This window comes from Pseudorca crassidens, chromosome 2, assembly GCF_039906515.1.
Source record: "Pseudorca crassidens isolate mPseCra1 chromosome 2, mPseCra1.hap1, whole genome shotgun sequence".
Classification (NCBI taxonomy): domain Eukaryota; kingdom Metazoa; phylum Chordata; class Mammalia; order Artiodactyla; family Delphinidae; genus Pseudorca; species Pseudorca crassidens.
In genome coordinates, this window is record NC_090297.1 from 111,927,764 (window position 1) to 111,955,304 (window position 27,541).

The 27,541-nt window shown below is 51.9% G+C and overlaps 3 protein-coding genes across 7 annotated transcripts; 1 reads left to right on the forward strand and 2 right to left on the reverse strand.

The window, feature by feature from the left end:
• Positions 1-469: 469 nt before the first annotated feature.
• Positions 470-17,285, reverse strand: SCAMP3 (secretory carrier membrane protein 3). Its single transcript, XM_067728077.1, has 10 exons — positions 17,266-17,285; positions 4,644-4,799; positions 4,232-4,309; positions 3,453-3,575; positions 3,246-3,366; positions 2,671-2,799; positions 2,066-2,225; positions 1,855-1,956; positions 1,214-1,331; positions 470-935 (listed from the first exon to the last, which is right to left on the reverse strand). Exons 2-10 carry the CDS (start codon positions 4,707-4,709, stop codon positions 789-791), a joined length of 1,044 nt encoding a protein of 347 aa, XP_067584178.1. The 5' UTR covers positions 4,710-4,799; positions 17,266-17,285; the 3' UTR covers positions 470-788.
• CLK2 (CDC like kinase 2) lies at positions 5,365-14,674 on the reverse strand. 4 transcript variants are annotated; one of them, XM_067728076.1, is made up of 13 exons: positions 14,421-14,674; positions 12,643-12,812; positions 11,683-11,908; positions 10,906-10,990; positions 10,486-10,552; positions 10,194-10,310; positions 9,219-9,385; positions 7,902-7,996; positions 7,130-7,259; positions 6,943-7,025; positions 6,706-6,785; positions 6,433-6,523; positions 5,365-5,897 (listed from the first exon to the last, which is right to left on the reverse strand). In XM_067728076.1, the coding sequence occupies exons 2-13, from the start codon at positions 12,810-12,812 to the stop codon at positions 5,712-5,714; spliced, it is 1,497 nt and encodes a 498-aa protein (XP_067584177.1). In that variant the 5' UTR covers positions 14,421-14,674; the 3' UTR covers positions 5,365-5,711. The 4 variants fall into 4 exon arrangements, with proteins under 4 accessions (XP_067584177.1, XP_067584176.1, XP_067584175.1 ...); XM_067728075.1 differs by having other exon boundaries at positions 10,906-10,993; XM_067728074.1 differs by having other exon boundaries at positions 11,683-11,911; positions 14,421-14,670.
• Positions 17,218-27,271, forward strand: HCN3 (hyperpolarization activated cyclic nucleotide gated potassium channel 3). Of its 2 annotated transcripts, none has more exons than XM_067728071.1 (8): positions 17,218-17,818; positions 20,835-21,264; positions 22,212-22,373; positions 22,789-23,007; positions 23,392-23,538; positions 23,960-24,200; positions 25,083-25,247; positions 25,732-27,271. In XM_067728071.1, the coding sequence occupies exons 1-8, from the start codon at positions 17,262-17,264 to the stop codon at positions 26,436-26,438; spliced, it is 2,628 nt and encodes an 875-aa protein (XP_067584172.1). In that variant the 5' UTR covers positions 17,218-17,261; the 3' UTR covers positions 26,439-27,271. The 2 variants fall into 2 exon arrangements, with proteins under 2 accessions (XP_067584172.1, XP_067584173.1); XM_067728072.1 differs by lacking the exon at positions 17,218-17,818 and adding an exon at positions 17,839-18,088.
• Positions 27,272-27,541: the final 270 nt, after the last annotated feature.

A 27,541-nucleotide genomic window follows, 5' to 3' on the forward strand; every position in this document is an offset into this window, starting at 1 on the left:
GGGAGTTGTAGTCCCCACCAGAGACCCTGTGGGAGGGGGAGAGGGAAGGAGGGAGGGAGGGAGAGGGAGAAGGGGAGAGGGAGGGAGGGAGCAGGAGGCAGGGTTGCAGGGCGAGCTGGCCGCCAGAGCTAACAACGCTTTCGGCTCCCACTTGAGCTCCACCCAGCCTCTCAGGCCCCTCGGCCTCCTGTGTTCCCAGGAGAAGTTGCAGCTTCTTCCCTGTCATTAATGAAGAAGGGTAGGGAGCTAGGCTTCCTGGCAGCTCCGCGATTCCACCCCAACCGTGGACTTCCCTCCCTCTTCCTGTGCCTGCCATCGGGCGCTGCTGTCCCATCCCCGAGAGCTCTCCATCTACAGTAAGGCCAGGTCAGACCTTCCCTCTGGAGTCCACATTCTGCTTCCATTCTAGTCTCCTCCACTTTCTCTTCCATAAGGCCTAGTTCCCATTAAAATTCCGGAAACGGTGTGATTTGTGTTCCAGTTCCACTTTCTTTTTATTTAAATAACCGAAGCAACAGCCTTGGCACAGCAGAAGGAATCTGGGTTGGGGTGTGTAGAGGTGGCAGCAGTGTGGCCTGATTGGGGGAAGGGGAGTGGGAGGGAAGCAGTGACTGGGTCACACTGGGCTCCCCACACCCTTAAGTCAGGTTCAGCAGTCATGGCTGTGGGACTGGGGGCACTATAGTGAAGACATCAAGTAGTGACGTCTCATCAAGTCCCAGAGACCTCAGGGATGGGGGCTAGGTCACCTCCCCTAAGTGGCAGGGCCAGGGCATCCCAGTTAGGGGTCACGGTGCCCGGAAGGCATTTTCGGCAGCCCCAGCGGCTGCATTGGCGGCTGCGGTTCGCACCGCAGGGTTGGAGAAGACACCAGCTGCAAATTCTTGCTGGGCTTTCTGAAAGCTGGCACCTGTGCGGCGGTACAAGGAGTGGATCTGCAAGTAGAGGCACAGACTTTACAGCATGTTCTGGCCACTGTTACCCCACTCCAATCTAACGCCATCACCACCACTCACCAGCCTGCAGCTCTAGCTTTTCCCTCGTGGCTCCCTACCAACCCACACCCACACATAGCCCACAACACCCGCCTCCCAGGTCCATTAGCTGAGAACCCATCCATCAGCCTGGCCCTCCTCAGTTGCTCCTGAATGTTCCACCCATGCCCCTAGGGACACATGATCTCACTCTCCTGGCCCCATCTACAGCCCCTCACCCGCTTTAGCATCACAATTCCCAGCACGGCAATGCCAGTGAAGAACAGGGCAACCAGCAGCATGAGCACAGCTACAGCTGTGTTGGCCTTCAGCACCACCAGAGCAGAGATCCAGCCACTGTAAGGAGGGGAAAGTATGTGGAAGTGAAGAGGGGCTGCTCACAGCTGGGTCTCTGTCCCCCCAGCTTCTCTGCTGGTTATGTCTTCCCACCAGGGGCCGTTTTCCTGTCAGTCTGGCAGCTTGCCATGCACTGCAATCCCAAACTACACCTACTCTCTTCACAGTTTAATCCCAGCTTCTGAACGATCAGCTCCCAGCTCTCCAAGATCTTCCAGACATCCTCACTCCAAACAGACCTTTCTGTTGAGGATTCTTCCTCTTCTCCAACCATGGTTACACATGTCTCCTCCAGGAAGCCTCTTCAGATTGACCACAGCCATCTTTCCCTTAATCTATGTCTGTTGAGAGTTGTGTCTGGGCTCTCTATCATGGAGGACATCTTGTCTCTCTGGTTAAATTAGCACCTCCCAAGGATAAAAACCATTTCCTTTTTCTGAACAACTCCTATGCCAGTACCCAAGGCTGACTTGGTCTACAGGAGTGGGAGGAAGGGGTGAACGTAGATGGCAGCCTCACAGACCTGAACCCCCAACCTGGGATGCCAATGGCCTGGAGGACAAACAGAACATCCTGGACGAAGAAAATGAAGAAGAAAACGAAGAAATTGAATGAACTGTCACTCCTGCAAAGAGAAAGAAAGGGAAGTGTAGGCAAAGAATTAGGGTTGGAGAAGCAGAATGGGACCCATCCAAGTCCCCTCCCTTTCCACCATCCCCACTCCCCCTTCTTACCGGAAAGCCTTATACATGGGGCGGTACCAACAGACGAAGGAGCAGGGGGTGAAAAGGAGGATCCAGAGGATAGAGAGCCCAAAGCCTGAGCCATTGCTGGTCTCCACACAGAAGCTGGCCAGGCAGGCAAGAAAATTCAGGAGAAGAGCCAGAGTGCTGCCTAAGGGTTAGAGGAACAGGATGATGGGTCAGTGAAAGCTCCTTTCCCTAGAAGCCCACCCCACAGCCCTCACCAAATGTGGCAGACTAAGGAGAGGAAGGCGGCTTCTGCCTTCACTGGATCCTCAGTAGGGGAGACAGAACTAGCAAATCTCAATCATGTGTGATCCCCTTGGCAAAGACATTTAAAGGATTCAGAATACATTTATGCATAAGGACAGGGGGAAGGGGGAGAGGGCAAGAACATACGTTTGCTAGAAGGCTGGAGAATAACTTCTAAATACTATAAAAGGAGTAATCCAGGAAGATTCCTGGAGAAATGAGCCTTAAACTCAAATGCTGAGGATAGGTGAAGTGTCTAGTTCTGGGTGAGTGGGCTCCAGGAAAAGAAAGATGTACAAGTTACTACCTGTACTTTTCCTTCAAAAAGGCTTCTCACTACTCACACATCCAGAGGTAGTACATGGTGGATACTGTCTTCTGAAATTCTTGGGGGATCTCCATGGAGATATCCTGGAAAAAGCAGGGCTGAACTGGGCAAAAAGAAGGTAGAGGGGGCCAATTGTTCTGTCGAGCTGTAAGGCACAAAAAGAGCAGGAGGATCTCACAAGTGAGACAGAAACCAACAAATCACTCCCCCTTCCTTTCACCTCCGGGTCCTCTCTTCTGTTTCCAATTTGAGGGTTCAAAGAAACAAGGGCAAGTAGCAAAAGTTATATTAGTACTGAGTGTTTATTATGACTTACAACTTCTAAGCACTGTGCCCAGCATTTTGTATAGATGACTTTGTTTAACCCTCATAAAAATCCTGTCAAACAGGTACAAACATTATTCTCATTTTACAAGTGAGGAAACTGAGGCACTCAAGATTAAATAACTTGCCTAAGAGCTCACCCTTAACAAGACATAGCACCCAAATTCAAACTCAGCAGTCTGGCTGCAGTGCCCATGCTCTGAGGTCCTTTTTTGAGACTTCGAACCTGTCAGATGCCCTCCCCAACCCTATCAAGGATCCACTTACTAGCTGTGCCCCCGAGGGCAGCATGCTGGAGTTCTCGCTCCCTCCGGTCCAACTCCTCTGCCTTCCGGTTGAGCTCCTCCTGCTTCTTTAGCAGCTCAGCTGTGGCTGCTGCAGCTGAAGCCTGACCAGTATGAGCAGAGGGCAATGTGAGTCCTGAACCCCAGGGCTGGCCCCTTTCCTCAACCCCTACCCATACACTCCCTTTACCTGGGTGCTGTAGGAGCCATAGTTCTTGGGTTCTGTGGGGCTGAGCTTTCTTGAAGACTGCAAAGGGGGAGCTGAGGGTGGAGCTATCGGAACAGGGGCAGGAGGCTCATAGCTTGGTGGTGGCTGTTGAGTTTGGAAAAAACCTTAGGGATCATCTAGTCCTTCATAACACAGGAATCTAGAGTCTACCTGAATACCTTTAGACCTAGAACTCATTACCTAAGGTGGCAGCCCCTCCCCCTGTTGTTAGAAAGCTAGTTCTTGCGTTTGTATCAGAAAACTCTTTTACAACCTGCAGCAGCCCTCATAACCCCTCACATCGAGTTCCTTACCCAGGACTCAAAGCACTAATCTACCGTTATCAACCTCCTTACACTTTTAAAAACTCTTACCTTTTTCTATTGCAGTGAGACAAACAGGTCTAGTCTTCTTCAACCCTTGTTTTCTAACTGTATACCTAAACATAGTGTGTTTTCTCCGCAACTCCAACCGGCCCCATCCCTTTTCTTCTTCAAAAAAGGCTCCCCAGACAGGGCCTTCATCAGGCCCTGCCAGACTCTAGGTCCTCCCAAGACTGACATTTAGAGCTCAAACCGATGGATCCTTGGCCTTAGTGCCTTTAGAAGGATTAGGCATCCCATGGCAGACTGGCCTCTCTCAGGGAGCTAAGATCACGGTGTTTCTTCCTTCGCGTGCAAAAACGTCCCCTATACCCCAACAAAGTGGGCCTGTTAGCATACCCTACCCTTCCTCACCCAGCCGCGCTCCCGGAATCTCACCTCCCGAGTTTCAAAAGGGTTGTAGACGTCAAGCGTGGCATGGTGCGTGCTGGGTCGGTGCTGGATCACAGCTGGGTCCTGTGGGCAAAGATTTGGGGCTCAGCCGGCACCTGGTACCTCTGGGGTAACTCACAGGGGCCTCTTCTCAATTGCTGTGGCTCCAAGGACTGCAGCTTGGGGGCCACGCTGTTGTCCCCATATTTGCCCCCAATCCTTCACGCCACACTGCTAGTACCAGCTCCTTAAGGGGCAGGGCCCGCCCCCCCAGGATGCTCACTGGTTTGGAGTAGTCGTCACTCCCACGTGGCGGCCCTTCCTCGGATCAAATGTCACGAACGGGAATACAAGTTAGCCCGACCCTCTAGACTCGAGAAATCACCCCAGCTGCCCCAAAGAGGCCGGCGCAAGTCACCTGAAAGGGGTTGTCAAGCTCGCCGGGCTCGGCGAAGGGGTTTCCACCGTCTCTGCTTTGAGCCATGTTTGCAACTTCGGCTTGGGCCGCCCCCTGCCCTCCACGCCCCTGCCGCGGCAGTGGCGGCGGCAGTGGCTCTCAGAGCTCCCTCCGCTCCTCTGTGCACGGATTGGCTTTACACACCGGAAGGGTCACAAGGATCCCCGCAGCACCAGGAGGGCTGCGCCTGCGTCTCGGTCAAAGGCAAAGAAGGAAGTGCCCCACGTGACACCTCTAACTCAGTCTCGGTCGCCAAGTACCGCCCCTTCCCCACGTGACTTCCCTCTATTAACGAACTACACCTCCCAGCAGGCCTCGCGTCAGAATCCCGGTCCCTCCTAGTCTTCCGAGACATACGACCGGGGTCTTCCGACCGGTGGTGGTAGTCTCCCAGGAACCCAGTTGAGCAAATTTTTTTATCTGGATTTCTGGCTCTATCCTGGGGCCCAGCCTAAGAGCTACAGTAATCGAACCTCCTTCCCAAACCATATCATTCCAGATAACCCTTCTCACCGTCAAGAAATGTTACCCACCCATCATTCTCCTCCTGAGACAAACTGGACAGGTAAACTGGTAACCTGACTACAGTTAACTTTAGAGGATAAGATGGGGCTCCCTTCGTTGCCAATCTTCTCATCCCTCCACCCCAGCACCCCCAAACCTCAAATTCCAGGGATGGGGGTCAGATGAAGCACGTCATTTTATTTCACAAAGACTGTACAAAATTCCTTATAAAACATGGGATAGATGCCATCTGGTTACCTCATTCTGCCCCCATCCAACTCATCTGTGAAGGGGCAAGTGAGGGTGGGAAGAGTGTGAGATGGAATAGCATTATGTACAAGGCAGGGGTTGAAGCGATAGGTCCAAGTTCTTTCATATTTACACTATTTCACATATTCACAGGTACATAGGGAGCCAGTAGGAAGAAGTGGGCTCCGGCTCTGTTCTCTTGTATAAAAAAGCACCAGTGTCCTGGACTGGACACCCACTGCTGTTAGAGTGGCAGAGGGGCCCAGGGCCTGATCGTCACCGACTGATATCCCGACTGGAGTCCCACAACTTGGCGTTAGGTGGCTCAGCCCGAAGGCGGGCGAAGAAAGGGTGTTGAAGGGCTTCGCCCAAGGTCAGCCGCTTAGCAGGTTCATACTCTAGCATGCTTTCAATCAGATCGAAGAGCTGGTGGTGTTCCTCTGCCTCTGAGGTCAGATACCGCTGGTGGTGGAGGGCAGGAAAAAGGTGAGGCACGATGCCTTACAAACCCTGCGTTCTTCAAGGCCCTAGATTTCAATCCTGAAGGACCACAGCTCTGCTTGCTACCATTATGAATGACCACACCGTGACCATTTCTGATGTCACAGCTCACCCTACCTTCCCACTAGCACAATTATTCCTTCATACTCTTTGAAAGTTCTACTTGTATATCCTTGTCAACTTCATGAATCTTCTTTAGCTCGTCAATAAAACGTAACCTCTTCAAAGGTAGTTTATTCTTTTTTGCCTGACCTAAAGAATCCAGGACATTGCTTTCATCTCTGGTTGGCTCAAGAAAAACATGGCTGTCTAACCTCATTCCCTCCATAAAACCACTCCCTCTTATCTCTCTTCTATCAACAAAAGATGTCTTCTTTCAGTTTTCCTCCCCTTCTTTCCTAACCCTCTGCTTGTGAAATGCATTCCAGGGGCAAAACACCTTAAGAAGGAAGTGACCTCTGGGTGGTGGGCACAATTTATTCCCAGCCCGGCTCACCCGAAGTGGTTTGCAGTTTTCTCGAACGTAGCGCCCAGCTGATGTGTTCTCATCCCAATCCAGGCGACCCCGATAAAAATATTTCTGCTTCCTAGAGGGGAAGGGGGAAGTTGAGGAATCAGGAGGTTCCTCTTGTTGTGGGACGATTCCCTTATTCCCTCAAGAGTAGCTGAGGGGAGGGCAGGTGTCAAAGAAAAAAGAAAATGATGTGATAGAGACCAATTTTGTGGAGAGAAAAGGAAAAGGGTTAAGTTCCTCCCACTCGAGTTTCACCTTGTCTTTCGGATCATCCGGGAAGGGATAGGACCCAAGATCCTTTCCATCATGGCTAGATGTTCTCTGTTGTCATGGGTCTGGGAAACAAAGACAGAACTGAGCATGGGACCGAGAGGCGATGCTGAGGTCTAGCCGCCAAGAAGATAAGCAATGTGGAGTGAGCAGGCAGCTCCTCAGCAGACAAGGAAATTAGGTAGAATACCTAGTGGTCATATAAAACACCCCACCACTTACTTGGAAGAGGGTGAAGCCAACATAGTATTCGAAGATGATGCAGCCTATACTCCACACATCACAAGGCTGAGACCAGCCCAACTCTGGGTAGGAATGGGAAGGAAAAGGTACTATGAGGCTCAGGGGGCCCTATCCTCACCACCACACCCCCTCACATACTTGGACAACCTTGTCCTTCCCCCCTTACCGAGAATGACCTCCGGTGCTCGGTAATGGCGGGTGGAGACAATGGTACTATGGTGTTCATGGTCAAAGGTGGCACTGCCAAAGTCTACCACCCGCACAGCTGTGCTCTTCACACTGCGCTCATCTCGCTTCTAGGAGCAAAGCAGGAAGAACATGAACCTCTGCACCGAGACTGAGAATGAACAGACCGAGCTTCTACCACTATTCTCTAAAGTACTTCTGAGCCTTAAAAAAACAACTTTGACCTCCTGCCTGCTCCCACACATGCCTTCTGCTTTACAGCCGCCCCCACAGCCAGCAGACTACTTTAGGAGTGGGGGAGGAAGAAGATTTTGGAATAACTGGAATAGCATGCAAATCTCTATGCATCCGAAGAGTATACCCAAGTGACTAGTGTACAGTTATTTCTCAAAATATATAGCAGGTAGCAAAGTGAGGAATAGCATCCTTAGCTGAGATCTCCATGATCTCCAGTTAGTCAGTGGAGATGAGCTTTCCTTACAGAAAGAAAAGGAAGCCCAAACCAAGAACCTTGAAAGCATTTTCACTCTACTGGGAAGTTAACTGAGGTTCTTTCTCCAAATTCTCTTCCAGTTTAAGTCTTGTATCTCTCCCCTTCCATCTATTCTGGTACTACAGTTTTACTCAGTCAGAGCCAGAGCAGAAAATGTGGGAGAAAGAAGTAAAAGGGAGGACAGAAAGGGCTAAGAGAAAGGCAAAGTGGCATGGCCACCTGTGCCCACTCGCCAAGGGGTGGACCCTGTCCATCTTACCTTCTCTAGGTTGTAGGTGAGTTCGTAGTCTGAATTCACAAACAGAATATTTTCAGGCTTGAGGTCCGTATGTGTCAGCTTGTTATCATGGAGGACTGCAGGGGAGAAGGCCAGGTCAGGGTTGGTCCAGGTGGCCAGAGCTAACTGGTACCAGCTGACCCCAGGCTTGGTCACCTAGCTCAAAGCTGGTGAGAAGGCAGGTCCAGAAGCACTAAGCTGCTCTCTGCTCTACATCCAAATGAAATGCCTAGTCTAAGAAGCCCTGTACTTATTTAATTTTTGAATTTTATTTATTTTTTATACAGCAGGTTCTTATTAGTAATCTGTTTTATACACATTAGTGTATATATGTCAATCCTAATCTCCCAATTCATCCCACCACCACCACCCCTGCCACTTTCCCCCCTTGGTGTCCATACGTTTGTTCTCTATAACTGTGTCTCCATTTCTGCCCTGCAAACTGGTTCATCTGTACCATTTTCTAGATTCCACATATATGCATTAATATACAATATTTGTTTTTCTCCTTCTGACTTACTTCACTCTGTATGACAGTTTCTAGGTCCATCCACGTCAGAAGCCCTACACTTATTAACATCAGATATACATGTACTTCTCAACCAATGTATAAAGATGGCTTGCTACGGGTTGGTTTTTTTTTTTTTTTTGCCACACCAAGTGACATGCGGGATCTTAGTTCCCCAACCAGGGATCGAACCCGCACCCCCTGCAGTGGAAGAATGGAGTCTTAACCACTGGACTGCCACGGAAGTCCCTATGGGTTGCATTTTTGCACTGACTTTGACATGTGTCTATCTGACTCCTGTGAATTCAACTCTGTGAAACTGTACTGTTATGAAGACTCAAGACGAAGTATGTACTAGTCCCTACCTGGCCCCTTGGGTGCACTACTCCCTGCTCCCGCCTGGTTTGCTGGGAACAGAGAGCATTCTCAGCTCAGACAAATGTAAACCTCTAGCTCGAGGAATCTTTTTGTCTCTTTGAGCTTGCTGCCTGACTTCAACTTTCCCAAGGAAGGGGAATAAAGGAAAAAAGAGGTAATTAGGTGCTTTGACTTCAAACACTTTCTCTTCCAGCTCCTGCTAGGTTGAATGTGGAGTAAGAGTAATCAGTGATGGTAAGGACATCAGTGAAGGAGTTAAGTCAGAAGAGAAAGATGTCAACATGATAGTGAATAAAAGAACTGCAGATAATTGAGTTGACTGTTTAGGGGCTTCAGCAGTGCACAACTGAGACAGAAGAGGTCCAATGGAGGGAGGGGCTGCCCCAGAGTCCACCTCGGCCCGCCCCACTCACACTTGACGGCCTGGCACAGCTGGAAGGCCATGTGGCGCACTTGGTGGATGGGGTAGGGCAGGTAGTTGTTGTCTTTGAGGAAATCGAAGGTGCTAAGGCCCAGAAGCTCAAAGGAGATACACATGTGGCCATGGTAGTCAAACCAGTCAAACATCTGGACACAGAGGCTGGGAAGAGAGATGGGGGAAGGGGGATGTCTGATGAGCTCCCATCTGCCCACCACCCCTCCAACAAAGAGGGACTGCATAGCTGTTGATTCCACATACTTGTATAAAAACATGCCAGCTATTACCACCAAGAAAATTCAGTTCAGCTACGCAATGGCCTTTCTTGCAGACCCAAGGAGAGAAGTACTACCTGCGAAACTTCAAACCATTTTCCTGCAACGTTTTAAATAGTTAAAAAAAGTTCTACTTGCTGAGGAGCTGCCAAGCGCCAGGCTTCAGTGTGGACCGTAAATTGTCAAACTGCCACTTCTGCATTCTGACCCCAACTCCCGCTCCTGAAATTCACTCACCATCAGCCATCATTGGGCCCATGTTTATACCTACTTATGTCTTTGCTTAATACTCTTATTCTACATTTGGATTATGGAATGTGTGTGATCAGAAAAATTACACATAAATGTCTGTGGCTTCATTAGCATAGTTCTAGGTATTAAAAGCACAACTAATTTTTTGATGAAAATGTTCTCAGTCTCAGGGCCATTTCCAGGGCATATCCCTACTGAGGCCATCTTGGGTCGGAGCCAAACTTCAGAGCAATCTAACTGCCCTGAAAACAACGGGAAAGGATTAGAGAATGTCACAGACCCTCCCTTCCTGCCCTAATGTTCTACTACTCTAAGATGATGAACAAAAGATGGATGGATGAGAAGGTCTACAACTCCCCTGCCTGTCTAGTCCAGGTCGGGAAGGTTTTCCTGTGTAGGGGTGGAGACTCTCAGACTCCCCACATACTCCTTCACTCACTTACTTCTTGTTGTCAGGGTCCTTCTCATTGATTTTCTCCAGCACATTGATTTCAAGTCGAGCTGCTTCCTTGTACTTTTCCACATTTTTAATGATCTTCAGGGCAACTCGAGCTCCGCCCCTATAGGATGGCAGGAGAGGCTTTTGCTGGAATCTCAAGAACATCTCAGATTGAACAGGGCTGCCTGGGGATTAAGATATCCTACCTATGGTTCATTAGCAAAAAAGCCCCAGATAACCCTCGCTATCTCTTTATGGCTACCAGGTGTGGAGTACAGAGGGGGGCTGACAGTTACCTGCGATGGTCAACACATTGTACAACTCGGCCGAAGGTCCCCTCTCCCAAGGTGCTTACAATTTCATCTGAAATGAAAAAGAGCAGGGTCGGGGAGAGGGAGGGAGAGAAGGTGGGGAATGAGCTGAGTTCGAAGAAAAAAGGGTACAGCAACCTGGGGTGAGGAGATGAAGGAAGGGGGAACAGATACAGATGGTCACAGGGGAAGAAAACCCCTGCATGATTCCCACCACCTTTAACCCAGGGGCCATGAGAGCTGGGAGTGGACAGCAGAGGTCAATTCTCAACAGCAACTCAAACCACCCAGATAAACAACACCACTGAGAAAAGGCAAAAGAGGCTGTGACTTGGGTTGGCTTGGGACGTTAGGATGGCTATGGGACCATTACAGGCTATAGGATTGTTACGATTTGGCTTGTACATCGCTCTTGTAGCCAGTCCCCGACGTGGTAGATGAGGTGGCCCTCAGCGTCGTCCTCTACACTCTTGGCTCTCCGGCTGCTGTGCTGCTGTCGGGGGGCGGGGGGGGTCGGAGCAAGCCAGGTGTCGGAGCGGGGGCCGGAGGGAGGCGGGGTGGGTGGTGGAGGGGTCACCGGTCACAGGCGCCCAGCCAGGGGGGACAGACGATGATGGGGGACAGTGGAAGGGAACACGTCAGATGCAGTAAGGCGGATCGGGGTGAGAAGAGAGAGCGGCGCATAATCCCAAGTCCCCAAACCCATAATGGGAACGGGGAGAGGCACGGGCAGAGCAGAGAAGTGGTGTCGTTGCCAATGTCACCCACAACCCCATGCTCTACACGATGCCCTTCCAGGCGGACACAGGTCTCCCCTTGCCCCCACCCAAGCCCACCTGCTGACGGGGCCATGGAGTCCATGGGGGAGAAAGGCAGTTCACAAGCAAGGTCCCCATTAGAAAGTGGAGGCCTTGTGGGGTGGAGGAGCTGCTCCCAACACAATAAGCCCAGCATGCCAGGGAGGGCACTGGGGTTCACAAATGCTCTGTGCCCATCAATCTCCAAAGCAGATTCCAGGGCCCTCCAAGAGTCGGAGAGCTTCCAAGAGAGTAGACAGACTCAGCGCCCACCTTAGTGTTCATGCCCCAAATGCTCAGATGAGAACAAGGATACTTCTCACTTACCAGGGTCCCAGAGGGCTGAAGAAGAGTGGGGAGGGGAAGGGCCTGGGCTGACACTCACCGAAGATGAGCGGCTGAATGTCCGGCTGCGCCGCCTCCGCCGTCTGTGCTTCCTACGGCTGCTGCGCTGGCTGCGGTAACTGCTGTTCTCCCGATGATATTCGTAGGAATGCCGGTAGTCTGTGTCATAGTAGGCTTCTCCCCGATCCCGGCTGTAGTCGTTGCGCCTGTAGCTGCCACAGTATCGCCGGTCATACGCCCTCCGGTCGGATGAACGATCATCATAGCTGCTGTTGGACAACAAACACCCATTAAGTGCATCTGTTTAGGCCACATTCCTTGTCATACCATGTAACAAAGTCCTCCCTCACCGAGGACAAGGAGTATCGCTAGAAAAGTTGCTCTCACACACTCAAGTCTCTCTGTGAGGACCAAGGCCCAGGGCAGTGAAGTAACTAAGCACAGAGGAGGATGCCCACACCTGCAAATCACCAAAACCTCTGAAAACACCAGCAGAACAACTCCCTCTGAGGGCCTCCTCTTCCCCTCCAGTGATGTAATCAAGAGTCATTTCTTTTTTGAGCTATTCCTGACGGATATCCAGCTTTGCTCCAAACTATCCCTAACCCATCCCTCCCACTGAACATGCTGCTAAGTTATTAAAACCATGGAGACCTAACTTTGTCTTGTCTATTAGCTCATTAGTTACCTCTAGCCCCTAGTCCTTTGCACTTGCTTTCCCTTTGTCTGGGACACTTCTCTTGTCTTTCAGACAAGCTTAGATGTCACATTTCCTTGAACTACACATCCTGCCGACCAAACCTGTTGGATTCTTCCTCAGCCCCTTACTATATACTTCCTCTGTGATAAGACTCTTAACACCACAGTGTAAATAGGTTATTTTGTTATCCGTTTTGAGCATCACCTTCCACCAGCTACTTAGCTTGAAACCAATAAATCTTTGTTGAATAAACGAATAAGTGAGTGGGCCAAGTGTGAGTTTCTCTTCCTGAAGGCTCACCTCCGGGAACGGACATGGTAGCTGTCTTCTCGTCGGCGCCGCCGTGTCCGGTCACTGCTGCTTGACCAGGAGCGGCTTCTTCGTCTCTTATGCTTTCGGCTCCGATAGTGTTCGTGGTAACTCCCCCGGCTGCCTCTCTCTGAAGAGTGGTACCTTCGAGGATGAGGCATCTGGAAGGGAAGGAAAAGTAGCAATAGTGGGGCGAGCTCTGAGTTTTCAGAAGTCCCCTCTGAGGACTGGCTGCTCCTGAGATGCTAAGCTGCTTTCTGCTCTTCAATTTCTACTTTTTTTTTTAACCATTCACAACTTCCTCAGTCTTCCTCTGTGCTTACAATTCCTCCTTAATGGAGTATATATATTCACCTACTAACTCTAGCTAAAAACTTTAGGACTCTTCCCCCCCCCCTCAGCTCATTGTTCTCTTCTGATTTTCCTCAAACATGCCTTCATGAAGACATTCAGGTCTGGGCCACAGCTCATTACAGTTGAGACTGTAACTGAAGAAGACTGCAACAGTTCATCATTGGCCGGTATCTAGGATAGATCTGTGCCATGCTAAGTTCCTCATAACTCAACAAAATAATGCTGTACTACAGACTATTACCACAAATGTTTTACAATCATTAAAAGTGTATCTTATCTCCCCAAATAGGCCATCCATGTCCTGAAGGCAGGAATCCAGTTTCCCAGGTTTCTACATATAGTTGTATAAACCAAATATAAGCAAGTTACAGGGATCTGGGTCTGGCCCCTTGAACTATCTTAATCATTTCTCACATCACTGGCCAAATCCCCCTTGAGTGGTTTTAAATACATGTGGCTCCAAGCTGCAGTCAGCTTCCCATCCAGCCCCTCCCCTTTTGTGCTTACTAAGTACAGAATAACTGGTTTTTAATTAATATCAGCACCAGTTGGCTAAAAGCTGGCCACCTTCTCGTTATTGGAATTGGAATGGCATGGTGCACAATCCTTTTTTTCCTTCAAGGAAAGAATCAGAGGGTCATCACTGTCACAATCCAGGAAGATGAGAAGAGGAGGGCAGAAAGCAATTAAATAGGCCCGGGGACAGAAGTCTTGTTAGGTGGGGTAGGATTAGGTGTGGAAAAGGCATGACTCCAACATCTGGCTCCTATTCTGAGCTACTTCTCAAATTGAGGAGGGTGGCATTTGATTCATTCCTGGCCTAACAGGGCTTGTAGGAAACCAAGAAGATGCAAGCACAAGACTCTCCCAGGTAATCCAATCTTGCTTAGCACAGCCCCACAAATGTCATCTCACCATATACATACTGCCACCAAAGTCCCTCACTGGCTGTCCTTCTCCACATTCCCCCAAGGATCTCCAGCCTGCAACCTTTCTCAACTTGTGCATCTTTTTTTTTCTCTTTCTCACTCAGAAAATCCAGAAATAACTCCTAGGGTAAAACTCTTTCCATATCCTCCAAGTGACACGGTGGTGTCTTTCCCCTCTCCGGCTTTGGTCCAACTTTGATATTCTGCTCTTTCTCATCTCTGGAACCACTCCTCTCCGTACTTCATCACTCCTTCTCCTACTTTGATCCCTCCCAACTTCCCCACCTGTCTTCCAGAATACATCTAAGGCAGGTCGACCTTCCATCTCATCTTCCTACTCCTCACCTCTGCCACTTTCCAGTTCTCAGCCCTCCCCCTCTCCTAATTTCGCCCAGACCCCTTGCCCCCAATCCAATCTTCTTCCCGCCCGCCCTGCGGTCGCCATCTTTCCGCGCGGCCCCGCGGCCCGCCAGCCCGCGCGCTCACCGTTCTGGCGGCGAGGCCCGTGCGCTTGTCCCACAGGAAGTCCGTGATGGCGGCGGCACTGAGGCCGGAGTCCCGGCACCCCCGCGGCGACGAAGTGCGGCTCCACCCCCCTAACCCGAGACCCTGGGACCTCCCGCCTAGTTCCCGGCCTCCGCTCCAGTCCCGCCCGCCCCGGCTCCGTCCCCGCCCCCAGGATCCGCTTGGCGCCGCTCGCACCGCCCCCGCCCGGGGCCCGATCCCAGCTCGGTCTCCGGCTCTGGCCTCTCCGATCCGCCGCCGCCACCGCGAGCGAGCACGTACGCACGCACGCACGTCCTGCGTCGCTTCCCAGCTACCCCTGGGCTCCGCCCCCAGGACCGCGAACGCCAGCGCGTCCTCGCGTAGCTCGCGGCAGTCAGCCCGTGAGAGCGGAGGAGGTGCTAGGGCGGAAGTTCGTGGGGGCGGGGAGAGAGTTGTCGGGGATTACCAGGCCCGCGCCCCCCCCCCAGCCCCTCATGTCTTTCCGTATCCTTCCCCGATCTTTTACCTATTCAATGAGACTTCTGTGGTTTGTTTTGTTAGGTTTGGAGGTTGAAAAGAAGGGGTTGTTGTTTACGGAATGTCGCCGCTCCGCAAACCTTTTGAGACTTGGTGGTGAGGTGTGATTCTCAAGCATAGCCTGTGAAAGTTCATTTCTTAAAACAGTTCGGCAACCTAACCACAGCAAAGAATGGCTCCCACCTTTCCTCCTGAGCAAAAGCTACGCACGTTTCGGGGTGGGTGGGGGAGCGGGGTATGGCCTTGGAGGAAAGGTTTGAGAAATGGAGGGGTGGAGAATCAGGTGCCAAAGAAAGGGAAATTTTTTGAGAACTTTATGTTACGTACTTACACATGATGTATGAGAAGTGTAAATTTACTGAATTAAAAAAGAGGAAAGTGAAGGAGACCTTGAGACAAACTGGGCAGAGTTAGAGACGCTACAAAAGGAATTGAGAAATAATAAGGGAAATGAAAAAAATAACTTGAGGATAACTATATTCAAGTAAAATATTTGAGGGAAGCCAGGATGGTAGATAATCAGATGGAGCTTACATCAGTTGGCCAGAAATGGTTTAGGAAGTTTCCTAAAATAGTAGAGGAAGAATAATTAAGGGGTGAAGAGGGCAGTGTAGTTCACTTGCTCTTCCATGAACACTTCCCTTATTCATTCAACAAACATTTACTAAGTGTTCACTATGTGTCCAGCATTGTGGCAGGCGTAAGGCTTTTGTTCTTCACAGCTTCACAGTCTAACGCAGGGGTCCCCAACCCTCGGGGCCATGGACCTGTCCTGTCAGTGGCCTGTTAGAAACCAGGCCACACGGCAGGAGGTGAGCGGCAGGCGGGGAGCAAGCAAAGCTTCATCTGCCACTCCCCATCGCTCCCCGTCGCTCTACTGCCTAAACCATCCCCCCATCGCTCGCATTACCACCTGAACCATCCCCCACCCCACCCCCCATCCGTGGAAAAATTGTCTTCCAAGAAACCAGTTCCTGGTGCCATAAAGGTTGGGGACCGATGGTCTAATGGAAGAGAAAGACCTGTAAACAAATATTGGCAGCTGTGTGACAAGAGCTGTTATAAACAGCGGTGCCCTGGTCACTAAGCTGTAGACTAGACCCTAGCTTGGGAAAGTAGAGTTATAAATTTGTTTCTATTTATGTTTCCTAGAGGAGAAGACATCTGAACCAACTGTTGGAAAGTTAATTGGAGGAGAAGGATAGCAGGCAGAGAATATATTTGCAAAGGTCTGGAGACAAAGCAGAACAAAACATTTAAACAGAATTGGACTCCTGGCTTTCAAGAGAGGGACTATCACAATAAAGGTTGTTGAAACTAGGTCCAGATTTTGCAGGGCCTTGTATGTCATTCTAAGGAATTTAACTGTAATCCTATAGAAGGGGAAGTTTGAAGGATATTAAGCAAGTGATATAGCTACATTTGGATTTAGGAAGGTAACTCTGGCAGACTGTGGAAAAATAATTGGCCTGAGAGAGTTCAGAGACCCGTTTAGAGGCGTCTGAAATAATCTAGGTGAAAAAATTCTGAGGGCTTTAAATAAGGCAGTGACAATAAGAAGTGGAAAAGAGGGGAAGAATTTGAGATATTTAAGAACTTTCAGGGAATTCCCTGGTGATCCAGTGGTTAGGACTCTACACTTTCACTGCCGAGGGCCCAGGTTTCAATTCAATCCCTGGTCGGGGACCTAAAATCCCGCAAGCCGCGCAGCACAGCCAAAAAACCCCCAAAAATAGCCCTTTACATCACATAGCACTGTAATTTACCTGTCTCATCTGCGGGCATAGAGGAGCACTGGCTTTATGGATAGGACTTTGTGTTCATTCTTGTATCCTCAGCGTCCACTCAGTAACTGGCAGAATTGCTTTTGGTGAGGGCTGGCAGATGAGTTCGGAAATGAAATACGAGGGGGAGCAGTATGGAGGAGATCAGAAGAAAGGAGTATGCCTAGGAGAGTGCTGAGAGAAAAAAAGTGAAACGCAGGAAGTCCATAAACGAGAGTGGGTAAGAAAAATCTTAAAAGCTATTCCCCATCTCTTCCACTGGTTCCCAATTCTTCGCCCTCCCGAGCCTCACGAGCTACAACCAGCATCCGGTTTACCCGCCACTCGCAGGCGGCTCCGCCTCCCTGGCACTCAGGGGATAAAAGCCCTTCAACTCTAGACCATTCCCTCTCCGTGGCACTGGCTTCGTTTCCCCTCCTTCTCTTCCTATACTTGGAGGACCGCCCCCATTGGCTAAGCCACGCCCGCCTGGGGGGGTCCCTCGGGTTACAGGTTACATTGGTCCCGCCCCCTCCCCGGGATGGCTCTCGGTCCGCCCCGCCTCCGCCCGCCCGCCCTGCCCAGCCTTCGCTCGGCTTTCGCCAGGGGGCGCATCGCAACCCGCCCGCCGCCCGCGGGAGAGTCTGTCGCACACACCCCCTCCTCTCCGCGCGCCGGCGGTTCCCAGCCGACTACGCCTCCGCTCCGAGTCAGCCGGGCTGCGCCCGCTCCGACTCCGGGAGGGGTCGGGGGTCCCGAATGGCCGCGGCAGGGTCTAGGAGGCCAAACGTGTGAGCTAACGGGCGTCATGGAGGCGGAGCAGAGGCCGACGACTAGGGCCAGCGATGGGGCGACCCCTGGGCTGGAGAGGGCGCCTCCTTCTGCCCCGGCGTCTACAACCACGGCCTCGGATCCGATCCCTGGGTCCAGGCCCGGGACCGGGCCCGAGCCCAAGAGGAGGCAGCTCGGGACGCTGCTCCAGCCCACGGTCAACAAGTTCTCCCTTCGCGTGTTCGGCAGCCACAAAGCAGTGGAAATCGAGCAGGAGCGGGTCAAGTCAGCGGGGGCCTGGATCATCCACCCCTACAGCGACTTCCGGTACTGGGGGTCCGGCAGGGAGGGCGGGGGACACAGATCCCACCCTCACGGGCCGCGACAGGGGGGCCGGGCCTGCCCCACCCTCCACGGACACTTCATTTCCGGCCCAGGGGTCCCCTGTTGGGCCGACAGAGTCACTTCCCCCAACCTAGCCCGAAAATTCTTGGGTGAAGGATCACCAGCCGGAGGTCCTTGGTGACTTTTCATGCTGGGGGCGCCGGAAGGGACAAGCGGACAACAGAGACCTGGATTTCCCATTTCAGGAACCCGGTACCCGACCTGCACCACAGGGAATACTGGAATTAGGGACTGCTCTCTCCTCCTGTCCTGCTTGCTGGGGATCTGGGGAATTTTGTCATGTTCCGAGGCTCTGGGTCAGCCTGAGGGAGAAACCAAGCCCCGCTATTTCCCACTGTCCCCATTCCCACCCCCAGCACCCGCCTAGTTCAGCAGGGCAGGCGACCAGAAAAAATAGGGACGCTGCGGAAGGGGAGGAGGGAGTGTCCAGACAGTAGTTCTGATCGCTGTCCCTGGTGCTGAAGGCGGCATTCGGCAGGGTAGGGCCTGGACGCAGAGCGATTTGAGACAGCAACACAGGGGCAAGGCCACCCCCCATATGACCACCGCCCAGGTGACTACCAGACCGAAGGAACGAAGAGTGGGGGTGGGGCCATTCCATAGTCCCCATCAGGCTGTACCTCTACATCAAGGTCGCTAGGGGAGGAGAGCAACCCTGTCCTTGGGGGAAATGAAGGACAGCTTCTGGATGTGGCAAGGATGCATGCAAAGCACCTAACCTGGGGAGCTAAATGAGCAGAAAGGATGAGGTGTGAATCAGGGGCCTGGAAACACAATTGGAGACGTAGACATCATCTTAATCCACAGACATACACACTCCCTAAATGTTCCTCTTTCTCTCATTTTTCCTTTCATTCCCCTCCTTTTTACTGCCTCATTCTCACCCTACCAGTGCACCTTTTCTAGTCTCCTGTGGATCTCCCTCCCCTCCCCCATTTCACCCTCAGATGTATCCCCAGAAGCCATGTATCCCCCTTATTATTGTGCTTCTTTTCTGTCCTCTCTCCTGCATCACACGCCAGGCTTGTGACTGCCTGTGAGTCAGGCTGTGAAGATGCTCTATGGCTAGGCAAACCCTCTTTCCCTCTCCTCTCCCAGCTTACAGTACAGGATTTCTCCAGTGGCCAGGAAAGAGAAGAAGAGGGGATCCAGGATTTGTTGTTGATTGAAATCACACAGTCTGAAGGGCTTCCTGGAGGCCTGGACTTGGGGACCACCAAACTTCTTTCTGGGCCTGAAAGGGCTGATTTTTGCAGTCAGAGTCAGAAGGGACTGGGTCCTGGGTTGATACTGCATCTAGGTGTGTCCTGGAATTGAAACCACCATAGCTACTTGGGACCCTGAGATTGTCCAATGAACTTCTTTGAATGAAGGCTTCACCTCACTCCCTCCTGACCTCTTCTTTTCACAGCTTCCACCACAGCAGTATGGCTCTCCCCTGCCCATACCCTTGCCTGGGCTCAGCCAGAGTCCCATTGGGCACAGGGAGGTTAGGGGAGGAAAGGAGTGCAGAGCTTCAAGCCTTGCTGTCTCAGGATCTGCTATAGAGCTTCTCTGTATGTGCAGCAGCACTGTCTGAGGTGCTGTGGAGGAGGGAGGGGCATACCTGAAAAGGTATTTCAGTTGGGAGGCAGGACAGATCATCCCCACCCTGGGACACAGATGAGCAGATCCCAGCAGAGAAACAGAAACTATGGGCCCAACTGTGTTGGGGAGGAGAGATGGGGTGGGGAAAGCTGGGGAGGGCTAGGGAAGGCATGAAGTCCTAGACTAGGAATGGACAGAGAGCTAGAGATGGGAAAAGCAGCAACCTCTTCAGAAATCTGGGGATAAAGAGTGGGTGAGTCATAATCCAAATAGTGCTTGTACAGCACAGTCACATCCGTTGTCTCAGTGCATATTTTTTCAACAACGCTATGAGATCAGCACAGGGTATTTACCTTTTGTTAACTTAAAAAATATTTAATAATAAGAATATTTAATAATAGTGACATAGATCATATACATATAGTAAGGATATTACATATATATTACTATATAAAGAATATATATATGCACATTAGGGATATATTTAGTAGGGATATATATATAGTAGAGATATATATAGTGAATATATAAGGTAGATATATATAGTATAGTACATAGCAGGATATATGTATATACACATACACACACACACACACACACACACACACACACACATATGAAAGAATAATTGTAAAGCAAACTCACATGTAACAACTATCTAGGTCAAGAGAGACTACATTGCTGATACCCCAGAAGGCTCCCTGCTGCTCTCACATTCCTTTCCCAAACCCACTATTCTAACTTTTGGTACTCATTTTCTTACTTTTCTTCATAGTTTTACCACTTTTCTGTGAATCCCTAAATGACGCAGTTTAGTTTGGCCTATTTTTGAATTTTGTATGTGTGAAATCATACAGTGTGTATCCTTTCGTTTCTCAACATTTAATTTGTGAGATTCCTTCGTACTGCGGAATGTAACTGCAGTTGGGTGATTTCACAGTTGTATAATATTCCAGGGTAGGAGTGTATCATAGTGTATTTATCTATTTATCTATTGTGTTTATCTTATTTGTCTACATTTTTCTACTGATGGACATTTGGATTATTTCCAGATTTAATGCTGTTATCCCTGTATATATCTCCTGGAGCACATTTTTCCCTTGAATGTGTGTATACCTAGGAATAGAATTGCTGGGTTGCAGGGGATGCAAATGTTTAACTTTACTAGATAATTCCAAACTATTTTTCCAAATGGTGGTCCCAATGTACACTCCCACTAGCTGTGAATGGTCATTCTGTTGTTCTGTATCCTTGCCCACTTTTGTCTGAGAGACTATCTACTTAGTCTGGTGGCTGACCATCATTGTGAAATATCACTGTGGTCTTACTTCCCATCCCATCCCTACCTTAGGTTTTACTGGGACCTGATCATGCTCCTGCTGATGGTGGGGAACCTCATTGTGCTACCTGTGGGCATCACCTTCTTCAAGGAGGAGAACTCCCCACCTTGGATCGTCTTCAACGTCCTCTCTGACACTTTCTTCCTGGTGGATCTGGTGCTCAACTTCCGCACAGGCATCGTGGTAGAGGAGGGTGCTGAGATCCTGCTGGCACCGCGGGCCATCCGCACACGCTACCTGCGCACCTGGTTCCTGGTTGATCTTATCTCCTCTATTCCTGTGGATTACATTTTCCTGGTGGTGGAGCTGGAGCCCCGACTGGACACCGAGGTCTACAAAACAGCTCGGGCCCTGCGCATCGTGCGTTTCACCAAGATCCTCAGCCTGCTGCGGCTGCTCCGCCTTTCCCGCCTCATCCGCTACATACACCAGTGGGAGGAGGTGGGGTGGGGAGGTGGGCAGGGGGCTTGCAGACTACTCCAGACAGCGATATGGGTGGGGCTCCTGGCGACTTTATGGGGTGGGGCAGATGGGTGGGGCTTCCAAGGGAGGGCTGTCTCCAAAGTTGATAGAGGAGAAGCAGGGACAGAATGAGTGTTCAGGGGATGGGTCCTCAAGGTGAGAAGGTGGTGGTGCAGGAGGGTGGAGCACAACTGCTGGACAAAGACTTGAGGGTTAGTTGGACTCTGGGAGGAAGGTGTAGGAGAGGAGTTAAGAATTGCAGAGTGTGGGAGAGGCTTGAGTTTCAGCTTCAGGACAGCAGCAGATTTTAGTGGTTCAGAGTGTGGGCTCTGCAATCTCATTGCTTGTGGTCAGATCCCAGTTTTACTGTTTACTGTATGAGACTTGGTTTCCCCTTCTATAAAATGAAAATGTTAAATATACTTACATATGATAAGGTTGTAAGGATTAAAGAAGTTAATACCTGTAAAGCACCTAGAACAGTGCCTGGCACATAGTAAGTTCTCAGTAAATTACCTATTATTATTTTTGTTATTGGAGGGGAAGAGGACTTCTGGCATTAATCGTTATATATGCCCTGGGGACATTACACTGTGAAATGCCCTCTCTCCTCTTTCCCAGGCTACACTTGGGCAACTTGTGCAGCAGACCTTTTTGAGTCTCTGCTGTGACACTTGCTGTGTGACTTGGGGCACATGATTGGCATCGATTTTCCTTTTTCTAAGATGAGAGTAGTAATACAACCTCCTTTGTATTAGTTATATATGCTGTAAAGCTCTATACGAGTGAATAATAGCCACAGTTTTGACATTCATGAGGGCCGGGGCTAGAGAGAAATTCAAAGAGAGTATTTGCAAGGCCAGGAATGGAGAAGTACTGGCAGAGAGGGGTTCCTGTCCACAGCAGCCCCTCCTCGGACTCCTCAGATCTTTCACATGACCTATGACCTGGCCAGTGCTGTGGTTCGCATCTTCAACCTCATCGGAATGATGCTGCTGCTATGTCACTGGGATGGCTGTCTGCAGTTCCTGGTCCCCATGCTGCAGGACTTCCCTCCCGACTGCTGGGTCTCCATCAACCATATGGTGGTGAGAACTCCCCACAGTTCAGCCCCTCCTGGGCCTTCCAAGGGCTCTTCTCCCTGAGCAGGAGGGATGAACAAAGGGGGCAGGAGGTGGGAGATGATGGAGAGATGGCCAAAAGAGAAGACAGGAGAGAGGAGGTGGGGAGGTGAGAGGAGAGTGGAAAGAGGCCCGGAAGAAGTGTCTGTGTGTTGGAGGGAGCAGGCAGGGAAGGAAACCTAGGCAGCAACTGCAGCCCCCATGCTGTAAAAGAGGCCCCTTCTGTCTCAGGCCCCCCAGAACCAAACCTAAGTTCCTCCCCTGGCAGGCAGGTCTAAAGTAGAAGGGGGCAGACAGAAGAACTGAAAGAGAAGAGGGGGCAGGAGGAGAATGAGGCTCTGAGGGGTCTGTGCCCAGCTCTGCAATACGCTCTGCCCCCCAGAACTACTCGTGGGGCCGCCAGTATTCCCACGCCCTGTTCAAGGCCATGAGCCACATGCTCTGCATTGGCTACGGGCAGCAGGCACCTGTGGGCATGCCCGACGTCTGGCTCACCATGCTCAGCATGATCGTGGGTGCCACGTGCTACGCCATGTTCATCGGCCACGCCACTGCCCTCATCCAGTCCCTGGACTCTTCTCGGCGTCAGTACCAGGAGAAGGTCAGCAGGGGCAGGAGAAGGCAGGGGAGGGGTGCTGGAGGCTGGGTAGCTCAACTTGGAGCCCATTCTGACGCATGCCCTTGTTGGATCTCTGTGTCCTGCCTTGCCCCATGTCCATTTGTGCCATGTGTGTACTTTTTCCTTGTTTGGACCAATGCACCTGTCCTTGGACCCCCCCCCCCCATGTCTGACTTTTCTTGTGATTGTGCTCTGTGTCCTCCCTGTATCCACCATTATCTATATACCCTTCTGCCTCCATGTTTCAACCCTCTGGGTTTGGCCCACGTCTGTGACCTTCCTTCACACACCGCTCCCCACACACTGTTCTGGCTCCACATCTGTCTCTGTGTTTTCTTGCCTGCTGGCCATCGGCTGGCTCTCCAGTACAAGCAGGTGGAGCAGTATATGTCCTTCCACAAGCTGCCAGCTGACACACGGCAGCGCATCCATGAGTACTATGAGCACCGCTACCAGGGCAAGATGTTTGACGAGGAAAGCATCCTAGGAGAGCTGAGCGAACCACTTCGGGAGGTGGGACTGGGCGGGGCCCTGGAGGGAGGCTCTTCAAGGACCTGGGCTTCTGGGATGCCATCTGGGGTGGGGGCTATTGGTCAGCACGTGCACCTACAGGGAGTGGGGCCTACAGAGGGCCCCATGGGAGGTCAGGCCTTTGGAGGACTTTTAGGGGCTAGGGTCTTTCTTGAAGCTCTTATAGGGGTGAAATATACTGGGGAGGGCTGCAGGGGTCTCTCTTTGTGGGGGATGGTCCTGTGAAGGCTCATGGGAGAGCTCTGAAGGCAGGAGCTTAGAGATGGTCCCAGGCCCACTGAAGCATACCCGTCCTTTGGCAGATCATGGCCCCAGGGGTGGGGCTTCTGGAGACAGATGAGCTCGATGGGGGCACCTCGGGGCAGGGGGCACAGCCTGCCTGACAGGCCCCTCCCCTGCCCAGGAGATCATTAACTTCACCTGCCGGGGCCTCGTGGCCCACATGCCACTGTTCGCCCACGCCGACCCCAGCTTCGTCACGGCCGTGCTCACCAAGCTACGCTTTGAGGTCTTCCAGCCGGGGGACCTCGTGGTGCGTGAGGGCTCCGTGGGCAGGAAGATGTACTTCATCCAGCATGGGCTGCTCAGTGTGCTGGCACGTGGCGCCCGGGACACCCGCCTCACTGATGGATCATACTTTGGGGGTCAGCAGGCCTCAGGGAGGGTCGGGGGGTCTGGAGCAGAGGGCAACTGCTCCCCTGGATCAGGGTCTTCACCTGGCTATGCTGCAGGATCAGAGAGTTGCAGCTCCTCCCCAGGCCTATTCAATCAGAATCTCTGGGTCTGGGGTCTGGAGTTCTGTATTTTTAAAAGCTTCTTAAGAGATTCCAATGTATAGCCAGGTTGAAAATTACGGGGCCAGTGGGCCTTTTAGAACCCTTAAGCAGTGAAATCCAAGGATCTCATGAGATTTCCATGAGAGAAAGATAGGAATAAAGCAGTGCTTTCCCAGGGGCTTGACCTCTGTGGCTCCCTTGTGGAATGCCTTGGTGGTATGAATCAGGGACCCAGCCTGTGGCAGTGGGGGCAGTTCTGCCAGCTGCTACCCAAAGTGATTTGAGGCTCATATATTCTCGCAGTCCCCAAATCACCCACCACCTTCCAACCTCCCCATTGTGTTACCCTTTGCCCTTTGGCACTGCTTTTCTCCTTCTGGGTTGCCCTTGGTGTTCCTTCAAAGGGGTGGGAGGGGAGGGCACACAGAGGGCACTGCCCCAGGCCTACCCCTTGGGCTAAAGCAGTGGAGGTGGGTTGGGAATTTAAGTGGAGTGGAGTAACTAGGAGTCTGGGGGCCAGCAAGAGCTGCCTGGTCATCAGCTTTAATTTGGACAGAGTGAGAAGGACAGTAATTATGCAGGTCTGGAGAGCGACCATGCTTGGAGCATTTAGGGACCCTGGGTGGGTGGGTAATCGTCAGTTTCTCCCATCTGGGGAGGAGCCTGAGGAATATGGGTCAGCTGCTGCAGGCCCAGTGAGAGGGAGCTCTGTGGACAGTGATTTTGAAGGCCTCCTCCCAACTTCACCAGAAATCTGTCTGCTGACTCGGGGCCGACGCACAGCCAGTGTGCGTGCTGACACCTACTGCCGCCTCTACTCGCTCAGCGTGGACCATTTCAACGCCGTGCTCGAGGAGTTCCCCATGATGCGCCGGGCCTTCGAGACAGTGGCCATGGATCGGCTGCGCCGCATTGGTGAGGCCTTTCCACCCTGTCTGCTCTGGGTCCAGGCTGTGCCCTCACCCCGTGTCCATAGCAAGGAGTCCCCAGCGGTCCAGGGCCCAGGCTCCAGCGCCTCAGCATCACACCCCAGCCCAACCTAGTCCCAGCAAATGCCCCAATAGGGCTTTCAACACTGGCTCACTGTCCTTACCATTCAGCATCTCCTACCCTTGGAGATATCACCCCAAGTTCCCATGCCTTGAATCCTCCTTCCCTGAGTACCAGTCCCTGACCCTCACCATCTGTGATACATCCTCATCCCCTGACCCTCTTCCTCCAACCCCCATCTCCCAATCTCCATCCCCCAACTCCATCTCCATCCTCTTGACCCCTATCCCCTACCTTCACCCCACCACCATCCCTTGACTCCATCTTGTTACCCCCATACTTTTGATATCCAACCTTCATCTTGGATTCCTTTCCTATCCTTAACTCCTGCCCCCGGGACAATTTCTAGGCAAGAAGAATTCCATACTGCAGCGGAAGCGCTCTGAGCCAAGTCCAGGCAGCAGTGGGGGCATCATGGAGCAGCACTTGGTGCAACACGACAGGGATATGGCTCGGGGTGTTCGGGGCCTGGCCCCAGGCACAGGAGCTCGGCTCAGCGGAAAGCCGGTGCTGTGGGAGCCACTAGTGCACGCACCCCTGCAAGCAGCCGCCGTGACCTCCAATGTGGCCATTGCCCTGACGCACCAGCGGGGCCCTCTCCCCCTCTCCCCTGACTCTCCAGTCACCCTCCTTGCTCGCTCTGCTCGAAGATCAGCAGGAGCAGGCTCCCCAGCCTCCCCACTTGTCCCTGTCCGAGCCGGCCCTCTGCTGGCCCGGGGACCCTGGGCATCCACTTCCCGCCTGCCGGCCCCACCTGCCCGAACCCTCCATGCCAGCCTATCCCGGGCTGGGCGCTCCCAGGTGTCACTGCTGGGGCCTCCCCCAGGAGGAGGTGGACGGCGACTAGGACCTCGGGGCCGCCCACTCTCAGCCTCCCAGCCCTCTCTGCCTCAGCGGGCAGCAGGTGATGGCTCTCCTGGGTGTAAGGGCTCAGGAGGTGAACGCCTGCCCCCCTCAGGGCTCCTGGCTAAGCCTCCAGGGACAGCCCAGCCCCCCAGGCCATCAGTGCCTGAGCCAGCCACTCCCCGGGGCCCCCAACTCTCTTCCAACATGTGAAACCTTTGGGTAAGCTCTTGGGTGCCGTAGCATGTGCCAGAGGGCAGACGCCTCTTGGGGACACCAAGGGGACCTGAAACACTGCTCTATGGGAGTATCTCCCCTTAGTACCAAGAAGATGGTCTCTGTTCTCAGCTCAGGCGCCTTGCAACCTGACATCCTCCTAATCCATTCACCCATTCATCAAAGATACTTAGCGCCTACCATGTTCAAGGCACTGTACCAGACGCTGTATGTCTCCACTGCCAAGTAGAAGTGACTCCAAGCCCTCTGATGAGGGTATTCCCCTAGCCATGGTCCTGCCAGGTGCAGGCCTGGGCCCATGATCCCATCTTACTAAGCACAAGTACTTGCCACCACCATCACTGCCAAGTAACTAGATGTCTGTTTTCCTGCCCATGACCTTGCAGGTTCTGCCTGGCATGGTTATCTTCCTGTCCGCTAGCATAGCTGGGCACTGCCAATTACCTGTCCCCCCGCTGCTGTCAACAAATGTCTTGGGTCCCTGGTGTGGGCATCCAGCTTTACTGCCATGCGTGGACCCTCCCTGTCTATACCCCCTGAGTGGGAACACACATCTCCTGACAAGTTCCTTGCACTCTCTGTCTCTGTGATAGAACTGCCTTTTTGTAAACTGAGAGCCACCTCCTCCCTATGCCCCTGTCCCAGTGACAACCCCCTTGAAGCTAAGGGATTGTTGACACCCCCTTATTTAGTGTGCCAGCGTAGATTCCCCCCAGGTTGGGGGCAAGTGAATCCTTAGATGGAATTTTTTCTTTCCTTGCTCCCTTCCTTATTTATTCAATCATTTAATAATTGTATTTATTCACTCATTTGCTAATTTTATTTATTATCAATTCATTTTATTTATCCATTCATTTATCCATCTCTCCCATCCCCTCCTGGTAGGGAGACAGGAATGGGCAGAGCCCCTCCATGCCAGCTCTTGTGGTCCTTGCCCAACTCCCATCAGTGGCAATACTTGAGACCTCTCCCTAACTAGGTAGGAGCAGGAAGGCCACCTGAGAGGGAGAGGAGGACTGGTCTTATTTTTAGGCTTTTTTTCCCTTTCTACTGAGTTTGCTGCTGGTGCAGGAGTAAGG

Coding starts and splice junctions, on each gene's coding strand:
- SCAMP3 (XM_067728077.1), bottom strand. CDS start 4,709: ATGGCTCAAAGCAGAGACGGTGGAAACCCCTTCGCCGAGCCCGGCGAG. Junction 3,367..3,452: donor ATGGCTCCTACAGCACCCAG/GTAAAGGGAGTG, acceptor CATACTGGTCAG/GCTTCAGCTGCAGCAGCCAC. Junction 2,800..3,245: donor TGCCCTCGGGGGCACAGCTA/GTAAGTGGATCC, acceptor TGTGCCTTACAG/CTCGACAGAACAATTGGCCC.
- CLK2 (XM_067728073.1), bottom strand. CDS start 12,812: ATGCCTCATCCTCGAAGGTACCACTCTTCAGAGAGAGGCAGCCGGGGG. Junction 10,994..11,682: donor CATTCAGCCGCTCATCTTCG/GTGAGTGTCAGC, acceptor GCCCCCCGACAG/CAGCACAGCAGCCGGAGAGC. Junction 6,524..6,705: donor CGGATGATCCGAAAGACAAG/GTGAAACTCGAG, acceptor CTTCCCCTCTAG/GAAGCAGAAATATTTTTATC.
- HCN3 (XM_067728071.1), top strand. CDS start 17,262: ATGGCTCTCGGTCCGCCCCGCCTCCGCCCGCCCGCCCTGCCCAGCCTT. Junction 22,374..22,788: donor TCTCCATCAACCATATGGTG/GTGAGAACTCCC, acceptor TCTGCCCCCCAG/AACTACTCGTGGGGCCGCCA. Junction 24,201..25,082: donor TGATGGATCATACTTTGGGG/GTCAGCAGGCCT, acceptor CAACTTCACCAG/AAATCTGTCTGCTGACTCGG.